A 23,396-nucleotide genomic window follows, 5' to 3' on the forward strand; every position below is an offset into this window, starting at 1 on the left:
TATACAGCTACTTCGAACCAAGTGGGGTATTTTTCATCATATTAAGTCACGTCCAGCTTCAGAAGCCTGCACAGTGAATTAAGAAACTGTATTTGCTGCTTATGAAAGCTTGAACAAGAACAAGTAAATAACTACTGCTGAGACATTGCCTACTATTCGTCTCCTAGCTGTGCGTCTCAGGGCAGGTTTCCGTAGGCCATGTGGTTTCATTATGCAGACGGGGAAGTTGCTTTTTGCTGGGCATCACATCCCTTTGAAGTTGCAAGATGTTGCCCAGTAATTCACACTATATATACCTTCACATCATGAGGCTGATGTAAATTGCTGAGGAGGATTTAGCTGAGCACAGGGAAGCACTTCGGGAATCTATCTTACGCTCTCAGAAATAATTTTTTTTTCCAGCTGAGGGAAACACCTTTATTATTGGTACATACTCATGTAGATTGGGCATTGGGCTTCTTGCCATGGACACAGTGCGGGCAGTCCTTGCTTACACTTGCCCCAAAACTACTTCTGTTTCATAGTTAACTCCAGGCTGCATTCTTTCTATTTTCGGGCCAGTTGTGGAAATGAAGAAATGGTTCACAGTAATGTTTCACAGGATCACAGAATCATATAGGTTGGAAAAGACCTTTAAGATCATTGAGTCCAACCGTAAACCTAACACTACCAAGACCACCACTACACCATGTCCCTAAGCACCTCATCCAAACGTCTTTTAAATACTTCCAGGGATGGCGACTCAACCACTTCCCTGGGCAGCCTGCTCCAATGTTTTCTCTATGGAAAAAGAAACAGGACTGGTATAAACAGAAGAGAAGAAAACTTTTCCAAGGAGGTATTAACACAAGATCTGAATAAGCTGTACAGGACGTGTAGGATCCCAAAAGCTAAAGACAGGCTTAAAGGCACTGTCTGGGTCCCACCAGTGCCCTGCTGGTTGTAGATGCTTTGCTCCAGCTGCACAGGCAGGCTCCACGGCCCATTAGCTACTCCAGACTTTGAATTCACAATGGCCATAAAACCCTGAGGAATCAGGCCTGCCAAGGCTGCAGTGTAGACATGCTTATTGGTTGCAAAAGAAAGAAATGCTGCTCTTCGTACTATGCCCTGCTTCTCAGATACGGTCAAACCACACTTGATGCAGAGTTGGTAGCAGTATTTTGATTTGAGATGGAAATACTGCTGCAAATATCACAAGCAAAGAGTCTATTTCAAAGGCCTGAGGACTCAGAGGTACTCTCCCACACCTTGCTACCAGTGAGTTTTCCTGGCCAATACGTGCAAGAGGAGAATGAAATCTGTCACATGGGCTTTATGCCAGTCGGGGCTTGCACTGCTCTCTCCAGGCTGGATTTCTGTTGTATGTTGCAAGGATTTTGTTTTGTTTTTAAATACAGCTTTCCTGATTGAAATCAGGCTCAATGCAAAAGAAACACCAGGCTCCTGCAGCTCTCAACAAAATCTGCATGTTAGAAGCCTGTGTTGCTGATCTGGAATATATTATTCCATGGAGGGTAAAGAGGATTTTCAGGTTTAAAGTCCTGTTATGCAAATCAGTTGTCTTCTGTTCTGCCTTTGCATTAACACAGCCTGTCATAGTTCTTCCGCCACGCTTCATCTTCTATTTCCAAATCTACATTTTTTCAGACAATTTGATTTCAAAATTATATTTACATTCTTAACATCTCTTAATGAGCTTATTTCATTGGTAGCGTAAACCTAATTATGAGTCACACCAGGGGCTCTTTTGCTGTGAATATTTCCTCCAATTTAGCCTGATCAAAGATTGCTGGGCCATGTGAGAAGCACAGCTTCAGACATCCACTCATGTAGCATAAGAATGAGTTAAATATTTTAAATAGAAACAATCTGCTCAACTTGAGTTAAGTATTTGGTAGAGACCAGAGACTGAGTTTGGACTATCTTTAAAAACAAAGAGCAGTCCTTAACTGATATATTTGGGATGTATTGTACCATGTTTTCCTTTGGAAGGCATCTCCAAATGGGCAAGTTCCAATAGCTGTTACCTGGAAGCTAGCCACCCTCAATAATAATGATAATTAGTGGATTTACATTATGAATTTTAAAAAGCAGATTATTTTTTTTTACTGAACTCTCTGTATTCCAGGGCTTTCATGTATTTTACAGTTGCTTTTTATGCCTGTTTTCATTGTTTTATCTTTTTGTTGATCACATTTGCTCAGATGTAAAATGGAATCCAATTACCAAAAATTATACCCCGACTGTATGCAGTACAGAAAATGTCGGCGCTGAGAACACCACTATATGTCTTCAGCTTAATCCCTTTCTCTGGTGAGCTGTCGGGTCTGCAGGCAAGGGTAGAGCACAGGCTGGGGAGCCACAAGCTCAACACCTAACCTCACCGCTGGCTCATTGTAGCCCAGATTTTAAAATCTGACTCCTATATTTGGGTTCTTGATTTGCAGAGGTGGTAAGGGCTTATCTTGATTTGCAGAGGTGGTAAGGGCTTAGTGCCCAGTTGCCCAAGGTGTTAGCTCTTAGTTCCTCACTTTCCAGACAGCTAACTTGCAACAGTAATGGAGGTGTGATACTGCATAACTGCTTGAGGTGGTGTTACCGCTTTAGAGGTCTTCTGATCAGACTTTATGTCATCAGTTAATTGCTGAGAGTTATTCAGGAATTTAGATGTTTACATTCTCTATACCAAGCTTAAATCATAAGCAAATCATAAGCAAACCACCATGCTTAGTCAGGGCTCCTCCTGAATAGACCACTGTCAGTCTGGCCCAGTATCACTTTCTGCATTTGTTAAGAGATGTTTAGTATCCCATTCATATGCTGAGAGATTTTTTTCTTTTTAATCTCTGTGCTGCACTTCAGAGAAAAATATGGTTTTTTAATCTTGGGTATGAATATGCAGAACCCTGACTACAGCTGTGAAATGGAAAAGACCTCATGCCTGTAGTGAGAAAGGAGCTCAGTGGTAGTGCCCTGGGCAAGCTAACAAGCCCTAATGGACCCAGGCATCCTCATCTGAAACCTTCACCCACACTCATGGGCCAGGGGCTCCATTTAAGCCCAGGCTTGAGCCTGTTCTCCTCCTAAAGGTGCTTGTCTCTAGCAGTCCTCTTGGACCTGACTTATTACCTAGTCTCTGCCTGATATTTGTTTGGCTGCTAACTGACCTTATCCTGTCACCCTGCTTGCTTGTCCCTGGTGCTGTGGTACTGCATGCTGCTGGTGAGGTCAGTGCCTCGCTTGTGTGGTTGTCTCTCCCCTCCTGGCTCACCTTCTGTTAGGGAGAAACCCTGCTCTTGCTGCTCCCTGATGCTCAGCAAGGAAGCCCCATGGAAGAGCTGTCTTCCTGGTCATGCTTGTAAGGGAGCTAAATGCCCTGTCATGTCCTGCTCCTGCTGAACACTTGGCAAGGGGGGGTGCCTGTCCTCCCTGGCTGCTGCAGAGGTGTGCTGGAAGGGATGGAGCTACAAGCTCTCTCTTTGGCTAACTGTTGGCAATGTTTAACTACAAATATCATTATCATTTAGTTACTGCTACTAGTCTCTGTGTGATACAGGAGACTGTAAAGGACCCATATGCCCCAACCAGGGGAGTGGTGTAAGTAACTTCATGATCCCTCTGCAAAACTCAAGACTTAAGTCTCCTTTTGATTCTGCCAATTTTATGTGTCTCAAACTTTTATAAAGTTGCTCCCGGCTTCCACAGAGGTAGTGAGAAGAGTACCTAGTCTCTAAGCTTATGCTTGAGAGCTGCATTTAATTTTTAGCAAATATTTATTCATGGAGTCTCTAATTTATACACACAGACAAAAGCCTATAGCTAGAGGAGACAGAACATAAAGGAAGCATCAAACAAAAGCACAGCCTTTTTATACCCAATTAAAAAGAAATATTATCCTAATGAAAACTCTCAAGGAAGTGGAGAGTGAGTGAGCAAAATCAGATCAAAGAGACTCAATAAAAACCCATTTTATATGAAACACATTATTCATCAATTAAACAATATGTGTTGTGTGAGGCAGCACCACAATACTGGCAGCAGCAATACTGAGAGGTTCAGTCTGTTGGCCTTAGCATCTTGCTTCCTAGCTTATCCTGCTGTGTTCTCAGGAATCATTTTCCAAGTAAAGCACTACTGAATTTAATGTGAGTGCACTGGTAGGATCTTGGTAGACAAAAGCAATCACTTAAGGATAGACGCTGATACTGTTTTGTGTTTTGTGCCATTGTTCTTGTTTGAAGCAGTGTAAATCTGTACTAATGCCACTTAAGTAAATGGAACTAATCTGGTCTTAATTGTATTTTGATTTCCACTGTAAGGAGTCCATAGCAAGATACTGATTTCAGGGATAAATATATATTTCCTTACTGGGTTGTGAAACACTAGCAGAACTACTACAACTGGAAGCAAAGGTTAGCAGCAAAACATGACACAGGAAGACGAACTTTTAAATTCTCATATGCAAATATTGGTATGGAAGTACTTGCAAGTTCACCAGCCCTACAATTGAAGCAATATCTTGTCACTAACTTGCCAAGTCAAATATGAAATATGTTTCAGCATAGTCAAGGGAATAATGTATGACCCTGAGAAAGGCTGTACAAAGTTAGGGGGGAAAAAAAAAATCACTACTAGACCAAACAGACATTTGTTCCACTGGCAGAAATGCAATAATACTTTCTCCAGGATGCTTTTCAATGTGCAGCTGGGGGACTTCCTGAGACAGAGGCTATAGCTACAACTTTATGTTTAAAAAAAAACAACAAAGCAACAACAACCTAATGGCATGTTCTTTCGTGAAATCATTTAAGTGCTTTTTAAAATCCATTTTGGCTTCCCAAACTTCCAAATCTGTCACAGCCTATGTTTGTGGAAACACCGCCCCAAACCCCCCCTTTTTTTAAAGTTTAAATCTGTTTTGTTTTGATGCCTCTTTGTCATAACAAGACAAACTGAATAATGAATGCCATCACTTCCCATCCTTCCTGCTCTTCATCTTCTATTTGTATCTTTCTTTTCACCTCTCTTCAGGATGTAGGAACAAATCTATTTGATTCACTAGTTTAGTTAATGCAAGATACTAAACTGGCATATTCAAAGAGCTAATCACAATGACTCCAAGACCTTTTTCCTGGTGATAGTTAATTTAGGTAGCCATACTGTCTGTATAAGGCTGTCTTTATTTGTGCCTGACTCTGCATTACAAGACCCCTTTCTGACAATTAGTTGGAAACGCAGTATCATGAGATTTCCGCAATTCTTCAGGGTCAGCTTTAGGTTTACTACACAAAATGATTTTGTTTAGCTTTGTGTAGCTCTGTCACCTCCCTATTCACCTACTTTCCCCCTCATTAATGAATGTAATGTCTATTACAGATTCATGTGGGATTCTGCTGATAAACGGTTTCTTGAGAAAGCTAACTAGTCTTTCACCTCTCTGATTTAATACTTTATTAATCTATAACAGGATCTATCCTCTTACTATGTGACAGATTCCTTTTTTCCCTCCTCTAATAGCTTTTGGTGAGTGACCTTGCCAAAAGCCTCTGAAAATCACCCCTTTATCTACCTGCTTCTGATACAAAGAATGACAATAGACTTCTGAGGAATTATGTCCCCGTACAAATCTGTCCCGAGCCATTATTCAGTTTATAATTTCTACTTAATTCTGTTCTTTACTGTAGCTTTTACCAAGTCACCTGGTTTCAAAATCTGATTTAACAGTTTGTGGTTTCTTGCAACCTCCTTAGAATCCTTTTTAAAAAACCAAACCTGGCCTTGCACTCACCAGCTCTTACATCCTATACTGCAGTGATCAAGAGTTTGACCATTTCATATGTGACTTCCTTCTCTGGGTGGCCAGCCAGTGGCACAGGCAAGCATGGAGCTATGGCACGTTATTGCTGTGTGTGGCTTTGACCTCAAAGTGCACTGCAAAAGACAGTCTATATGTACTCACAATATTGCTGGGGAAAGGGAAGAAGAGTAGAAATCTATCCATAAAGTGAAAGATATGGGTGGTTAAAAACCTTACTAAACAATCCTTTGAATTCTGGATAAACAGTTTCTATAATCTGAAATATAGGTGTATTTTAAGACCTGTCATGACTAGTCTAGCAGAGCTTCTTTGTACTTGGTGCTCCACAAACTTTTACAAAGAAAAACTTAGATTTGCAATATAAATATATGTAGAGATGGAGAAATGATTGTCTGTTTTCTTTGTTGTTAATGGGTAACTGAAGCACAAAGACTAAGTAATTGCCCAAGACTACACTGGCAGTCTGAGAGAAACCAAACTTTATTTTCATAACTTAGTTTTATCCCTAAATTATGGGTTTAACTTTCCCCTTTAAGTATCATATATCACCATATTGTGGAAAACATTATTTGTACTTTTAATTACATTTACCTTCTGTCTCTTACAGGAACTGGTGTGCTTATGTTCATACCAGACTCTTACCTACAGCGGTAGTGGACAACCTGGAAACCTTCTCATCAGGAAGAGCGAAGCCTTGCACTTGGCATATTGGATCCTGTGCTCAGAGGTGTGTAGAACTAGGAAGAAAGAGTACTTGCAAGTACTTTAATTATCACCAGCTGCATAATTAATACAACCACGACTTTAGAAATGAAAATGAAAACCGGAGGGAGCAGATTAGCATGTTTTCAGGTCTCATCTTAACATGTCCCTATAGCAAGTGTAAAAGCTCATGACTTGGCATACCTTCACTCTGGCACCCTCTGACCAGTTGAAAATCTTCAAGTAAGCCCACTGCCTGCTCCCCTCTTCTGGAGTACTGCAAGGAAAGGTGCACATGTACAAAACTTTAAAGCACATGTGGGGAAGAAAATCCTTTCTGTGCAGTTTTCCAAGCTTGTTCTTTGTTGGAGCAAGAGGCTTCCCCTGAGAGGCATCAGTACTTTTGTTATTATCTCTCTGCTGGGTGCTTATTTCTGGCACAGCTTTGGTCAGGTAGTGAATCTAGAAAAGTAATTGGCCTGGATACAAATTGTAAATAATGACTCTGCTAAACATATTCAGACTGTCCTTTGTGCTTTGGGTGCCTCGTATTCTCCAAACATGAGATTTCAGTAGTAAATGAAATGGTGTTTTAATGCATGAGCCTGGAAAATGGCAAACTGAAACAGCACCAACAAAAGAGAGGTTGTAACATATTTTTCCCTTGAAAAATTTCAAAAGCCTCTTGCAAGTCAGTTTGACTGTTCTGAAAATCGTCCTCTAGGTGGTATGGCAGAACATGCTTAAAGCTTTGAGGTGAAACCAGGAATAGGGTATCCTTAGGATTTGGTGACTCTGAAATATAGTCGATTGTATTGCAAAACTGTGGAATGGACCTTGTGGTTGAAATGTTGCCATTTTTTTCTAATTCAATCTAGAAGATTCACAATAACTCTGATTTCTTTTTTGTAGGAAAATTAGCTCCTTGTGTTGCTCCTGTAAATAAGTCTACTATATACATTTCTGAGGCTTGTCTACGTGGAGAATTATTTTCGAAATAGCTATTCCTGATTAACTCCTTTCATGGACACTTCATTTTTATGAGTGCTTTCAGGAATGGATTATGCTAATGCAGAATAAGGTAGTTTTATCATAAAATAAGACCATCCATACAGGAAAATAACTGAGAACTCTCTTGATTTCAGTTCACCTTAATCTTTATTGAGTTCTTGCTGCTGAAAAAGCCATTTCTCAGAGGCAAAGCTGGTTGGGGACACATGCAAAGCTCCTGCCAGCTGCTATGAATTTTAATATATATAATATTACATCACTTGTGAAGGGGTGACAAGATTAACTACAGTGTAAAACAAGGTGGCATTTTTTAATTCATTGGGAGGATATTTTTTTGGTCCGACAGACTTCAAATTTGTCCCCCTTTCTGGAATGATTTAGACAAGGATTTTGTGTCCAGTAACAGTTCTGTAACTATTTTATCATTGTATTTTTCTGAGATTTGAGGTGTTCTTCTTATTAGTGTTTAGCAACTAGCAGAACCGTGCGATATTCTTTTTATTCAAACTTTGTATTTAACATATTAAAAGAGGCAACCAGACTTGCTGTATTTAGTTTCTTCTGTATGCCCTGCTGCATCATATTAATTCTAAACTGACTTCTCTGAAGTTAAGAAAGCTAAAAAAGTGATGGGGTAGCCAGGACATGCAGAATATGTTGGAACACAGAAACAAAATTGCTGCTGCCTCTGCAGTTACATACTGTAACAGTAATAACTGAGGCATCACAATTACATAGCCATACCCTCCTTACATCGACTTCCAGAGTGGAAATTTTCACGCTTTATTGGATTAATGTTTGTATAATCTTGTTTAAGATAATCAGAATGGAAGGCTTCCAGTGTGCACTAAATGTGAACCAACGTGGCATAAATTCATTGTGAATGCTTTTTTTCACTGATTTGAAAGAAAATGGTATTTCACAATTGTATTTTTGTCCAGTTTAGTAGATATTAATTGCAATATCTTCCATAAAAGTTATAAATATTTGACTCCTGAATAAGATATTCAGGGAAGAAGTCTGACAGCACTAAATAGACATCAGTCAGGTTCCTTTAAAATCCATGCAGATGATCTGAAGGCTGCAATATTAAAATCGTGATTGCTACTGAAACACCAAACCCTAGTTAGGCTTCACTTTGTTTCAAGCAGTTAATTAAAGGATACATTTGGCATGTAAGATAACACAATGCAGTTATACAGGTATCCTACAACTCCTGTTTGGTCACCTAAAATAAGTTTAAAATATTCTTGTTTTGCAGGTCCCAGACAACAACACACCAAGCCTACAGAATCAGACATAAAATAGTAACATCGCTGGAGTGGAAGTGCTGTCCTGGGTACAGTGGGCAAAATTGCCAACCCAAAGGTGAGTAGAGTTGTAAGGATTTGAAACTATTCACTTCAACAAAATAAAACAATGCAATCTGATTTGCGAGCAAATGGCTCTGCTGAAAATCAATACAGTCCTTCCTGTTAATTTAAAACCAGTAAAAATGCACAGTAAACTAAAATGCTTTGGGATGTTGACTGTTCCCTGCACACGATTTTCCAGAGTAGCTAAGCAGAATGTCCTTTCCTCTCTCGCACTCTAAATAAAACTCTCAAAATCTTCAGCCTTATTCCATTTTGCTAAAATATGAAGTTTGCATTCAGTGTGCCTCTGCATTTGACCTTTTAGTTATTGAGTATTGCAGTGCTGGGGACATGAAATCCACGTCCTCTATTGAATACTTGCTGTAAAATTAATCTACAGCACTGTGACTCTTTTGGCTTTCAGTTTCGGGCTCTAAGAATATATTTTAGACATGATAAAATAATGTATCAACTTTGTTTCCCTCTGAATTGAATACAACTTTTGTTCATTTCAACAGTGACTGAATTTTACTAGGTGTTACACATGATCCCTGTATAATTGTGCCCTTTTCTGATGCAATAGGGTGTTTTACCTCTGCCCTGGTGATCAAACATATGGCAACGTACTGTAGTTTAACATCTGTATAATAGCTATTCCTTTGCTGCTGGCCTTAAACAAGCAGCCCTTTAAAAATAAGATATGGCATCAGCATACATATTTTAAATGAATGAATATTACAAGAAAGGCCATTAGATGTGGTAGGGAATTCAATCAGCAGTGGTAAAGTAGAGGCTGTGATTAAAAATTAATGTAGAGGAATGAAGAGAAATCACTGTTATTCACATCCAGGAGGGAAATTTCAATGGTGAAGAGCCAGAACCTCAGCAGGCACAGAATTCTCTTCTGTGCAGGTGAGCATGGAGTCAGATATTAACACAGGACACAGTCAGCAAGGCTGTCCAGTGAGCATGGATCAGATGTTTTAAAGGTTTGCTTTTAAAAAATACAAACATTAGCAAAAATAGATTAAAAAATGCTTATTGAAGGGAGAGGCTGCAGTTGATAAAATTGAAATGGCATCAAAACAACAGGGAAGCATTGAGCAGGAAAAAAGCTGTATAACTCAATTTGTAGTGGCATCTGTGTAAAAATAAGAATAAAGGAAAATGTTGTCAAGTGTTACAGGAGTGGATTTGAAATTACATCTCCTGGGTTCTATTTTCAAACCTCTTCTGGCTTGCTGAATAACTTGGGGAAGCCACTTGTAATCTGCATACCCAAGTTTACCCATCTAGAAAATTGAGATGACACTTATCTCACAGGGGCACTGGGATATTTAATTAATTAATGCTTGTAGAAGTGCTTAAAGAGATTGGGATGAAAGGTGTTATGTCAGAAAGACTCTTCTTCCCTGCTTCTGGAATCCTGTCTCCCATGAGGAGCAGACCACCAGCACAAGCCCTGCCTGTATTATTCAATTCCCATGAAGGGACGTCAGCTAATGAACTTGAACAGTTGGGAGCCCAATAGCCTTGTCTTCAGGCACTCCGTTTCTACAACGGCAGGGGGAGAGATAATGTAAGCTCTGACTGGGGCTCTCCAGAGTCGCTGAGCCCTCTGCTTGGCCTCTCTGCACTTGATCTGCTGAACAACAGAACTGTTAGTGAAGGGTTTCTGTGCCAAGGGAACTGGGGTATTCTGACAATATGTTTTAGATCCTGGGAAGGCACTGTTAGTGTGATGTGGGTTGCTTGTAGCAAATGCTAATTCAAAACGCCTTCTGGTTTTGCTTCTCTCTCAAACCAAGTGAAATCATACATAACTATTTCAGTCTGATAGTCGAAGCAGGAGGAAACACTTGTCACCATCTGATAGTTATTAATAGACATCTGTAAACCTTATTTGGTAGCCTCATTGTAACTGCATGGTTACAGATGCTGCTCAAGGTAACGTAGTAGTGAGTAAGACAGAAGAGACTCTGGGAAGAGATGTGTTCAGATCTCTATTTCTAACTTTACCTCCTATGTGGCAACACATGACCCAATTGGATAAGACATGGATCCTAGTCCAGCATGGAGAACGCAACTTTACAATAAACGTTTTAAGAAGGGAAAAATGTAGACATGATTTCTTACAAGTCTCATGAAACAGAGCAATATGGGCTATTCAATAAGTAAAACATCATTATTTGGATTTGGGAATATCAAATGCTTAACTGGGAGCAAAATTGCTACAATGAAAGGGCTTGTAAGTTCTGAGTTGCAAAGTTCATGATGTCATTTTTTCTAAACACAGCTTTATTTTATCTTCTCATCTGTAAGCTGGAGAAAACAGTGTGCGTGTAGTAATGTCTGAGGGGAAGAAATCCCAGTTCGCTCATGCACATGTGGTCCCTGAACACTATATTATGTGTCACAAATGGTTTCAAGAACTGGAAGATGCATCTTCAAATGTAGATCATGCTGTGTTCGAATTCAGCTTTGCTGTGGAGTGAGGCTGAGGTGACTTAATGTATATGAATTCATTTCTATCTGCTCTGGCTGTGGTTTAGAGCAAACAGCTGGTTCTCAGAGTTGCTGACAATGCCATAGCCATTGTTAGCACTGAATTCTCTTGCATGGTAGCGATGTCATTTCTCCAGCAGATGGCTGTAAAATGTTCTGCACAGGAGTGAGCGCTATCCTTTGCCTGGGGTGAGCTGCAGACACAAAAGGTAGCAATTCACCTTGAAACACAGGGAATGGGAGGAAACTACTGAAGTCCCCACAGGGATTCCCCTTCAGTCACTCCTGCTTCATCAAAAATATATTGAGAGAAAAAGATCCAATTTCCATATTTTTAATATTCCCTGAAATTATTTTGCACGCTGTGTTTAAAAATACATGGGACAATAAATTATACATCTAGGCCAATATATTAAACGATAGGAGCCTAATGTTGGATTCCTATGTGTGTTACCTGATATTCAGAAGTGCTAAGGACCCTGAAGCTCCTTGAGGAACTGGAAGTGCTCTTCATTGCTCAGCATTTTGAAATGCTGCTTTTTTTGTTGGTGTTGCTCTCTTATTGTAAACGGCGCCTATAAGGTGGGTCTAGAAGTCTAATTTTTATTTTATATTTTATCTTTTTAGCTTAAACTGAGCATAGCATATCCAATTTTTAAAAGGTCTCAAATGTGAGTCATTTGATGGCTACTTCTAACCTAAGGAGTATATGTATTAGAGTTGCAGTCTAGTGCTCCCACCACATCTGCTGCTGCTCAGCATCTAGGATGGGGAATCTCAGCTGTGGGACCAAGGAGCACATAAGACTTAATCACCATATGATGTGTCAGAGTGGTTCCTTTGGAAAAAGACCGAGCCACACTGGAAGAATGATGTAGGAGAAGCTATATTGCCAGTGACTCTTCTGAATTTGTTTCACAAATGAAAACCCTGAATTTCTAATGCTGCCTGAGAAGTACCTTTCCTATACAGTGATGAAATCTAACAACTGTACAATATGAGGTATTGTCTCTGGGTGAGTTTGTTGTGTGTGTGCATCACCGGCTACAGTCCTTGCTGCTTTTAGAAGCAGCATAATGCACTATTGGCTTGCTCCATTACTGGTTTGCTCTAACAGGGTGAGATCTATGTCCTGGGTCTTACAGGGGTTAAGTTATCTGAACAGTTTAAAGCATTAGTAAAACAAGCACATAGCGATAAATATATATTCTTGAAACTCTAAAAGTGAACAAAACTGCAAGGGTTTGGGTATTCCACAACGTGAAGCTGTGAGTGGGTCAGCTGATTTATTAGGGAGGATGAAAGATAAGATGGATAGTGTAAAAAAAAATCTGGTGTCTGTAGCACTAACAGTGGCAGTGAATACATTTAGAGCAACAGAAAGATCGGTAAATGAAAGAATAAAAGGACATCGATCCGCTGGTCTTTATCACGGGCAAGTAACTGACTCCCTTGTCATAGATTATATCATCACATCACCACCTGATAAATCTTGTGTAATGAATTGGGCTAAATGCAAGTATTTAACTCCTGTCAATAACCATGCCACAGAAAGATAACAGAAGCTATTGAAATTATAACTAGTTGAGAATTTTGTATTTCTTATCAGCCAATTTCAATAAGTTCTATGAAATGTTCAGTCCATATGATAATTTCCTTTGAGTTCCTGTCCTAATTGTTACTTCCCCCCCACCCCTTAATTTACAACCTCAAACACCTTATATCATCCTTAAATGTAATCTATTGATCCTCATATATACTGAAGAGACTGATGAAACATAGGGAATTTCTTGATTCAGCACTTTATTCTGTTCCCTTGGAAACTCACATTATAGCCAGACTAGGTTTTAATATTTGAACTGGAAAATAATGTCACCAATACTCAAGTTATTCTGCTTGTACTGTAGTAAAGACTGGAAATCACATCAGTGCCACATAAGTGGCATTCCTTAGATGTGCTCCAGCTGGAACAACATCCACTTCAAAATGCTTCATGAACTGAGCAAGCATATAAAAATTGGTATGAATCTACAGTAGCAAATTTACAACCTACTTCGTACATATTTCATTTTTTTAAACAATAATGAAATGAAAATGACACTGTTAAGCCTAATGGCTAGAGAAGTAAGTCAGGAAGGTGGAAAACTTACTTCAGTTCCCAGCTATCCTATCAGTTGTTCCCCACTTTTTGTGAGTGAAGGCACTTTACTTTTCTGGACCTCAGTTTCCCCAACCATAATACTGAAATAATAATAATGTTAGTCTAGGTTTTGCAAATTGCTTTGGGATCTTTGGGCTGAGATATAAAATAAGCACAGAAAATCTCATCTGCCATGACCAGAGAAAATATTTACAAACTTATCACCTTCGTGAAGTTTTTTAATGTATGTACCAGTTGCAAATCTCAGATGATATTTGTTGGAATTTGGAATTTGATTATGTTTTGAATTTTTTTTTTATTTTTTAGGTGCTGCAACTATGTAATATCACCATTGCCTTTAGTGGGAAGATTTCCATGGTTGAAGATTTGTGTGATCTGTCAAAAAAAAAAAAAAAGTTTCAACAAACCTGACTAATTTTGTAACTATATAAAAAACTAATTAATTTTACAGCTGACAATCTCTGTATTGTCTTTGTACTGCTGTTTTATATTGATCTAAAATATTCCTCTAGAATTTTCAGCCCTGGACATTTCAAAATTCTGTTCATTATAGGGCAAGTTTTGACATTTTAGTATTAACACCAACCCCTGCTAATCTCAGGAAGCCGTTTATAAAGCCATTCACTGTCTTCATCAATGTGGTCCCACATTGTGTTGTAGACGGACTAAGCAGATAAGACGAATCACTGCAGGTGATTAGGCTTTGGTAAAGTTGGTACAGAATTGAGAGAGAAAGTAATTGTTGTGGAATTCTGATTGTCATGTTCCATGTTTCACTCGCATCCTTTCCTTTTCTCCCTCTTTTAGCTCAAGAACAACAATCACTTATACACAGCAACCAGGCTGAAAGCAGCGGAACTGTCAGTGAGAGGACACCAGGAGCTCCTCAGGACACCAGTGGGCCAGGTCAGCTGTTACGATTACTATCACCTCTAGCCCAATCACTGACTATGTGACTCACTAAGATCACTGCAAAAACAATTTGAGAAAAGTCCCTGTCTGCTGAAGGGACCTGAGTTTCTAGCAGTCATGGTTCAGAGGTATGCTTCTCTGATAAAGATAGGCAGGAGAAACTGAATTTAAAGGTACCAGTGGCTTAGCATTTATAGAGCATCTTGTGACTAAACTAAAACCAGGAAAGTCATTCTGCATAGAAATATTCGAACTACTATATTACTGAGTAAAACAGATGAATTAACAGAAAAAAAGTAAAAAAACCCCAAACAACACAGCCAAAAAACCCCAAAACCAAATCTAGGAGTAGTATAGACCAGCACTGGCCATAAAAGAAAATGTAGTGATGTTAATTTTATGATCTGAATACATGATTATTGTAATATATTTTCTTATAAAAATTGGTGCTTTATTCAAAATCGGTACAATGATGCTTCAAACTTTAGCAAGGGCAGCTTAGGTGTGTTTTAAGCTAATCCATCTAGGATGATCAAATAGCTAAGCAACACAGGGACAGTTTACAGCTTTATACCACAGATGTTTGAGACTGTTTCTTATTACACTATTCATTTGCTCACTACTGTGTTTACTTCAACCTATCTAGACCATAAGGTTTTGGAACATAATGTCAGTATTTTCTTGCAAGGGTATGTTCAGACCTCAGCATTGCAACAGCTAGCTAGTAACAATAATGCTTTTATTCAAATAGCGATCTACATTGAGAAGTTACCTTAGGTGACTGCTGCATGAAAAGCTTCTCTGTCTCTTAGTCTCTAGAATTGTTGGGTGTGCTCACTTCCCTTTATGTTTATTTTCCATTACCATCTGTATGATTTAAAGTTTACCAGCACAAATGTCCCAGAAAATTAATTTCATAGTTGTCTGCATAAGTATTCATGGGAGCGGAATTTTATTCATGCCAGGCGTGTTTGCACACTCACTAAACTGGGAGCAGAAACAATCATGGTTTATCAGATCATTCCAATTAACCATAAATTCAAATATTAAGTGTTCACTATAAAGAAACATTAAAAGGTATCCATGATTTAGAGGTATTCAAGTAGTTGACAGACTATACTGTATTCCGGTCTGTACCACCTGAAGGTGTATATGCCTTTGAGGGTATAGAGATGTCCGTAATGCGGAATTATTTAGAAAGTCTGTGTACTCAGAGAACTGTCAATCAGCATATCATGTTTAAATAACAACAAAAGAAATATGTCAAACATGCTTGAATAAGGAAGTTGTTTGAAAAAATTATTCTCTGCTTGTGATATACTCCCCAGCAGTGAGTGAGACTGCATTTGTCAGGTAAATTTTTGGTGGCAAATTATATGCAAGTTATTTGGCAGCGTACTCTACATACTGTCAAATGAGCTTGTAGTTTACATGGTGAGGAGCCAGAAGATGGACAAGATGTGAAAGACAGTGTAAAGGAGGCATGTTCCTTGAACTTTCTTACTACCTCCCTTTTCTTTTGAATCTGTTGATGTTTTGATTATGGATGTCTACATTGGCTTTTTGTATAATCATCAGCTGTTACACACTGTAGTGTTATTGTCGCTCAAACAGTTGGCCTATATCCGAAAAAATTCTATGGAACCAAATAATAAGGCAAGTTATGTTATCAGGTCTGTATGTTGCAGTTGTCAATATCCTGTTCTGTTGCTGGAATATTCATGCATGCTTGGAGAACAGGATGTCAGCATCCAGACTGCCATGGTGTTTTATGGAGACAGTACACATGTATGTGCTTATGTCCATATATGTGTTTTACTTTAAATCATAATAGACAAATAGAAAAATAGACAAATAGACAAATTAGAAACCATAGGCAGGAGAGGGAAAGACCGAATCTGGCATGGACATAATAGAAAGGTATTTTTAAATGGGAGTTAGAAAGGAGAAGGCTGTTGCCCCTTGGTGATATGGTGTGAACAACAAAGTTTCCCAGTGCTGGAGGGAGGAGGATGCTGTCTAGTAAAGCAGACAGGACCCATATGAAAGCGTGAGCTTGATCAATAGAGCATTAAAACATGCTATTTCTCTTAGTAGGAATTCCGCTCTGAAAAATAACTCTGAAATTGGAATCTCAGAGCTCCATGTTAATTGCTTTTCTGTTATTTTTAAATCAAATGGGGTCAGTTTAGAAGGAAAGAGAGACCTGTTCTGGCTGCCAACCCTGCAATCACAACCTGGGGCCAGGGCTGACTGCCCTGGTCTGTCGTTCCATCAGCAGCTGCCAGGACTCTACAAGCCAGATTCTGTTTCCAGCTCCCACTATGCAGCCATGCCACTTATAAATCTCACTTTCAGGTTCATCTATGCAGCTTATCTTCCCCCTTCAGTAGGAACTGACAGAAACTGAACTGAAGAAAGCGTTGCACCCTGCAGGTTAGTTACCAGTTTGGGTGACTATGCATGAGCCAGTAATGACTTCAAATCACTTTCTTATAGTAACAATTCAACCAGGAGCAGAAGTATCCAGACCTGTCTGGCTGTCACAGAGTAGTATTATGATGAAGAGTATTCAGACAAAGAAGATCCATCAATGTCTTGTCTCCACAGTGCCGTTGGGGAGAATTGCCAGACTCTAAACTAGCTGGTTGAGTTATACACAATTTTGTGTCTGTGTAAGTAGACACCATGGGCAAAGTAAACAGCTGGAGATGCTGACATCCTAACCTAAACCAGCCAGCCTTATTCACCAGGCTTTACCAATTACAATTTTACAACCAACATGCCTCTACAGAAGAGCATTCTCATGGGTGTTGGCATGCTTCATCTGCACTGACTGGGTGCATCTAGTGAATCTTCTGGATTTTCCCAAATGCTATTGAGTTAGATATGATACATTTATTTTTTACATGCCAGAATTTTGAAGAATAAAAGTCTAGTCAGAAGAATATGCACTTTTACATATAACTTGGGGGTTTTTGTTGTAGTCTTTAGGCCCCTGTGCTTCTACATGATTTCTGGTTATAACCGTTTACTGCCATGGGAATAGACACTGATGCCATAATGAAAAGTGACATAAAATCAATAGCAATACTGTAAATTTACACTAATATTTGTATGTACTGCTAAAGAATCTCTTGCATAGCAGTTTATTAAGTCATAGTATGGCCTGGATCATGTAGGGTAGTATATCATGTGTCTAAGGTAGGCCATATAGGCTGAATTGTTGAAGAAGCTAAGAGATTTTGTGGCTTTGATTATAGGAATTAGAGCATTTAATTTTATCAGCATCTTCTGAAAATCCCAGACTAAGTCTTATTCCTGTCAGCTGTGAAACTCAGATTTCTAGCTGAAGTCATGTGGAGTCTTAATTTGCAAGACCAAGGCCGCCTTCACCCCTACCTATCTTAAAAGCATCCAGCTAGGCCTTTTTATACCTGAAGAGACTACGAGTGTCAGGAACAATTTGGGCAGGTTTTCAAATAAACTTGTCTTCACAGGTTGGGCATCTTTTCTTAATGACAGACTAATGATTATTCCAAAGTCATTTAGCTATTAGCTGTTGTTCTGCCTTGCTGCTGTGTTGTACAGTCTTTATTTTGACCCCAGCACTGAAAAGATGATGTATTCCTTCAGACACAAGCCTTGCAAATTCATGAAGTTATGTTATAAATGGTAAGTAAAAATCAATGCTTTTGTGATTGTGTTAAAGGAGATAGACTAAATGAGAGTTAACTGAATACCCTGTAGGATGCTAGGTGGAGGAAGAATGGCATTATGCTGATTAAAATATGCTAACCATTTGAAATACCCTTGTAGAATTATAAATACTTTATAATGGATACAGATGCTTCAGTAATTAGTTACTGCTGTGCTGCTGAATGTCACTAATACATGATACATGACAAAAATCAAGATGATTCACTCAAGACTAAAAATTCAGAAACTTTTCACCTCACTTCCAGCTAATGTCTCTCAAGTCAATTACACTTTCTTCCCCCCTCCCCCAATGTTTTAACACTAGGTTTTTTTTTTCTTCTCATTTTGTTCGCTGACCAAGCACTTACACAAAAAATGAGCGAGAAGATTAGCAGCCAGGAGATGAAACTGACTTTTCTGCAGAAGAAGGTTGACAACATTGCTGCTGCGATGAATGATGTGAGCAAGATGCTTTCTTCTCTGGAAGGCAAAATCAATGAAGATAAGGGCAGAGACTTCCAGTCTTTTCTAAAAAGTAAGAAAAATAAATTAATGTAATCACTCACCCAGTTAAATGTGCCAAAAAACAATAAATGCTAAAAACTTTCATAGACTGTCCTATTCTATTGCTCAACATTTATAGGGAGAACTCTTTTTTTGTTTCATTTTGTAATAGAGGGATTTGTTTATTTTGACATTTGTTATGGTGTCTTTTATAGTGACAAAAGATTTATGTTCTTGGGTACTACATCATCTACATGGTAACTTAAGCCACTACCAAGGCATTTTCATTTACTTAGAGCTTCTTCAAATATTCTTATCTTTGTTTTATGTTTATCTGACAGCTGCTAAAGGATGTAGTATTTGCTTTGCGACCAAGTCTAAGTAATATTCCTTAATACATAATTCACATATGCAGGGGAACCGTATAAGGAATTCTGTGGTTGTTGTATTTATAACATGGTAAACATCCTGCTGAATAATTTGCCTCTGATCATATTAGGCCACCTTTGATAAACATCTGTACTCATGTTTAGTAGATGAGAAGGACAGAGCCAGGGATCAGGAGGTTGGGCAGACCCTCTCCAGCAGAATTATGCATCCATTCTTTGTGAATCCTGCAGCAGGATCTGTTTGTTACCCAACTACAAATGGTGCTTAACAGACAGATTGGGACTGAAGCTTTCATTTCCTTGATGTGCAATATTTTTCTCGATTTTCAGGAATTTTCCCCAAACTGTATTATACACTTTAGAATCCAGAGGACTTTTATATTGTTTAAAAATAGAACAAGGGAACAGGAGCTCCTAACATTGAGATAAAACTAAATGAAACAATAAGTGCTTTTGTATCTCCCTCAAATTTACCAAGTGTGGTCCCATTTCTTTTATTTTCAGTCCTCCTCTGTCTCGAGTTGCTCGTGTCACATGCTAGATGGCTCTCTTGTACCCTGGATCAAGTTTTTCCCATCTCTCGCTCAGTGACCTGCTTTCACCTCTCCACATATTGCTAGATGGCATTCTTGACCCTTGGGCATACATTTAATCTGTCTTTGAATATTTCCCATTTCCCTTCTGCTTTCTCTTCAGTCTTTTTTATATTCCACTCATTCTAGCTGTCATTTTCATGCTGTTCCAAGGGGTGTTATGCTGCATCGTGTGCTCCTGCTTCTCCATTCCCTATCTATATTTAAGGGTCCAAGTCCTAATTAAAATGTGCAGTACAAAAAACCCCCACATTATTTCACACTTCTCTGCAAATGTGTTTCAAGCTTTTATTGCTTTTATCTGCTGTGCTCTATGTTATACCTGCTTAGATGAAATCTCCAGTTGCTGGTCCTTTTTTGATTTATGTTCTCAATCTATTTCCTAATCAAGTAGCTCTAATGAAAATGCTGCTATCACCTACTTTCGTTGACTCTAATTATGGGCACTCCAATACAGGTTATTCTTGGCTTGTACATAGGTAAACAGCAGGAATGAGGGGAGGAGGGGAGATGTTAGATCAGTGTTTCTGTTGGCTTGTATATGTAATGTCAAAGGGCAACTGCAGTTTCTGTCCAGGGAATATCAGTCATACTCCAGGTGGGCAAAGAGCATCCTAAAGTAGCAGGAGCTGGAAAGAGTTTCCATGCTGTCCTCTAACTTGGTACAGATGTGCAGTATAGGCACATCAGACTTGCTAAAAATTGCTGTTACAAGCTCACCTGAAGCAAAACACAACTTTCCCCACTGCCACTGCCATCCTGAAGCAACGTGCTTTCGAAGCACAGTTAAGTCTGTAGTTGCTTCATGCTATTCAGACTTCTTCTCTCTTCCCCTACTTTTCCATTTTCTTCCCATGCTGCCCAGGTCCTTTGTTCATGTCCATTAATCACCTTTGTTCTTATCACAGAAATTCTAATGGCTGCCCAGCTTTGTATCGGAGTTTGTTAGGAGTGAGGCCTGTTTCTGTGAACAAACAATTCAATACAGTTTATGAAGTCTTTATTTCTTGGTTTCATCTGTAAATAGACTTTGGTCCCACAAACCTGCCATCTGTTGATACAGGGCAACACTCACTGGAGTAACTGATATGCTCCTCTAATTTGGTTAGTGAAACCTGTTGTGCATTTTTTAAACTGTTTTCAGTACTCAGGAGACTGTTCCTACTTTTTACTTAGAGAAAGTGATTTGGTGTTCTCCCTTTAATTTAATAAACTCTGCTTACTTCTTGCTATTCTTTCTTCCTCCTTTCATTCCACATCAAGCCTTTTTATAGACTCCTTTCCTCTTCATTACTAAAATGTACACTCCTTTAAAAATGAACTCAACAATGGAGTGTTAATCACTTCCAAGTCAGAAATGTCACCTACAGCTGGGTATATAACTTTAACTGAATCTCTTGTGTACATATATTTATTTTGCACATTATTCTTCAAATAACTGAAAGTGCAAAGGGAGTATATGTTGACAAAAAGTAATTACACACTTTGGATTTCAGCCAGGGAGTTAAAATTAAAATTTATAATCTCATAAAAACTGCAAGAGATCTTTAATGTTCACCGGTAGTTTGGACCTTTCTGTTTCAAAATGAGCAACAGAGAAATTGAGTTACATCCATGAATGTACTCATGTGTATTCTCAGCTCAAGCTTAAGAATATACCCAATTGTCACCTACAACACAAGTTTGGGTCAGGTCTTTCTGTGGAGAAGCAGGCTCCCACAGCCCCTGGTGAACTTTGGAATAGTGCTTGCTTACCCAGTACCTAGTTGTCCTAGCCAGCAAGTAAGAGAGAGAAACCCAAAGCTATCTGTTTTATCAGGTTCCACCCCCTTGATAACAAGAACACCTGAAAACCAGAGCTGAGCTCCATACAACACATGGTCCACCTGAATAGAGTAGGAATGGGAGACAGCGAGGCTGTCAGTTTCTTGACTGTCACAGGAGGAAAAGGCCAGTATAGATCCTGTGGAAGACCTCGCAGCAGGGTGGTCTGTAATCAAGATTTGATGCTGAGATGAAGAAATTTAATTAATTCCTCACAGAAGGTGTAGAGTAACCTTGTTTCTTTCCACAGCCATTAAACTTTTCTTCACAGCTCATTGTGTCTCTTAAAGCACAGAACATAAAGTAACCCAACCAAATCATCAGTTACAATGGTTTCTCTATACGTCCGTTATTTTACTTTGCATTTATATCTTGGTTCTTTCTCTCAGCTGCCAGGACATCCTCATTCTTGGGTATCTTATCTTACTGTTTTTTCTTCACTGAAGTTCACTGACAAAGCTCTGTGTGTATGTGTGCACGTTCACGTGCACATTTGTATGTATACATCTGTCTAGTCATTTACTTCCTGAACAGGAAGTAAAAAGTAAAATAATAAAGGCAATCTCAGTATTATCACTTTGTTATTTTTTATACTTTGTGTAAAAATTGCTGTAACATCTGTGACCATAGTTCACAGAAATTAAGTTTATTGCTTAGGAAACTTCATGCTCTATTTCTGAAGTGGCTCTTTTCTAAGCTAGTGTCATGGTTTAACCCCAGCCAGCAACTAAGCCCCACACAGCTGCTTGCTTACTCCCCACCAGTGGGATGGGGGAGAGAATCAGAAGAGTAAAAGTGAGAAAACTCATGGGCTGAGATAAAGACAATTTAATGAGTCAAGCCAAAGCCGTGCATGCAAGCAAAGCAAAACAAGGAATTAATTCACTCCTTCCCATGGGCAGGCAGGTGTTCAGCCATCTCCAGGAAAGCAGGGCTCCATCACGTGTAACGAGTACTTGGAAGACAAAACACCATCACTCCAAACGTACCCCCCTTTCTTCTTCTCCCTTCAGCTCTATATGCCGAGCATGACGCCATATGGTGTGGGATATCCCTTTGGTCAGCTGGGGTCAGCTGTCCCAGCCGTGTCCCCTCCCAGCTTCTTGTGCCGCCCAAGCCTCCTCACTGGTGGGGTGGGGTGAGGAGCAGAAAAGGCCTTGACTCTGGGTAAGCACTGCTCAGTGGTAACGAAAACATCCCTGTGTTATCAACACTGTTTTCAGCACAAATCCAAAATACAGCCCCACAGTAGCTACTATGGACAAAATTAACTCTATCCCAGTCAAAACCAGCACAACTAGCAAACTTATTGCACCTGCCTATTATATCCTGCCTTGAAAAAAACCACTCTCTGAACAAGTGACACATTTCCCCCCTAAGTGTCAGAGGTGTTTACTGTCCATTTTACCAGACATAATGAAGACTGAGACTCATTTATAGTTCATAAAAAGCAAATATTATCAACTACTTTATCTCTGTTTCCAGCTGGAAACACACACACAATTCTGATGAATCTCCTGAATAGAAAAAGCATTGTGCTTCTCTCTAGCTTGCTGAACAAAACCATTTTTGTTTGGAATCCTTTTGCACCCCTGGAGCCTAAAGTTGCATTGGGTTTCATGGTTCTGATTTTCTTCCATTTTGCTGCTCTTGCTGAGAATGTACTTTCAAATAAGGTTTCAGAACATGCCTTGCTGTTTTAGAGATCAAGCAATAAAATCCAGGCTATAGAAGTAATTGAGAGGAAAACAGTGGAAGGTAACAGAATAATTTCTGCCTTTATCAATTTGGTTTTAATCAGAGAACTGATGGTCATCAAGGCATTGTAGAGATTGAAGGGTTTAACCATGGTATCGCAAGCTGTCTGCAAGTATTCACAGGGTTTAGAAAAAATGTGCAAAGAATGCTTCAGTGCTTTAG

The 23,396-nt window shown here is 39.2% G+C and overlaps 1 protein-coding gene across 1 annotated transcript in view; it reads left to right on the plus strand.

Moving 5' to 3' along the window:
• Positions 1 to 23,396, plus strand: part of MMRN1 (multimerin 1) — a 46,577-nt gene that overhangs the window by 11,610 nt on the left and 11,571 nt on the right. Inside the window, exons 2-5 of the mRNA XM_072862852.1 lie at positions 6,429 to 6,548; positions 8,796 to 8,902; positions 14,363 to 14,461; positions 18,528 to 18,701. Of these exons, the coding sequence (XP_072718953.1) occupies positions 6,429 to 6,548; positions 8,796 to 8,902; positions 14,363 to 14,461; positions 18,528 to 18,701 (500 nt within the window). The remainder of the gene's footprint in view (positions 1 to 6,428; positions 6,549 to 8,795; positions 8,903 to 14,362; positions 14,462 to 18,527; positions 18,702 to 23,396) is intronic.

This window comes from Ciconia boyciana, chromosome 5, assembly GCF_034638445.1.
Source record: "Ciconia boyciana chromosome 5, ASM3463844v1, whole genome shotgun sequence".
NCBI classification, from domain to species: domain Eukaryota; kingdom Metazoa; phylum Chordata; class Aves; order Ciconiiformes; family Ciconiidae; genus Ciconia; species Ciconia boyciana.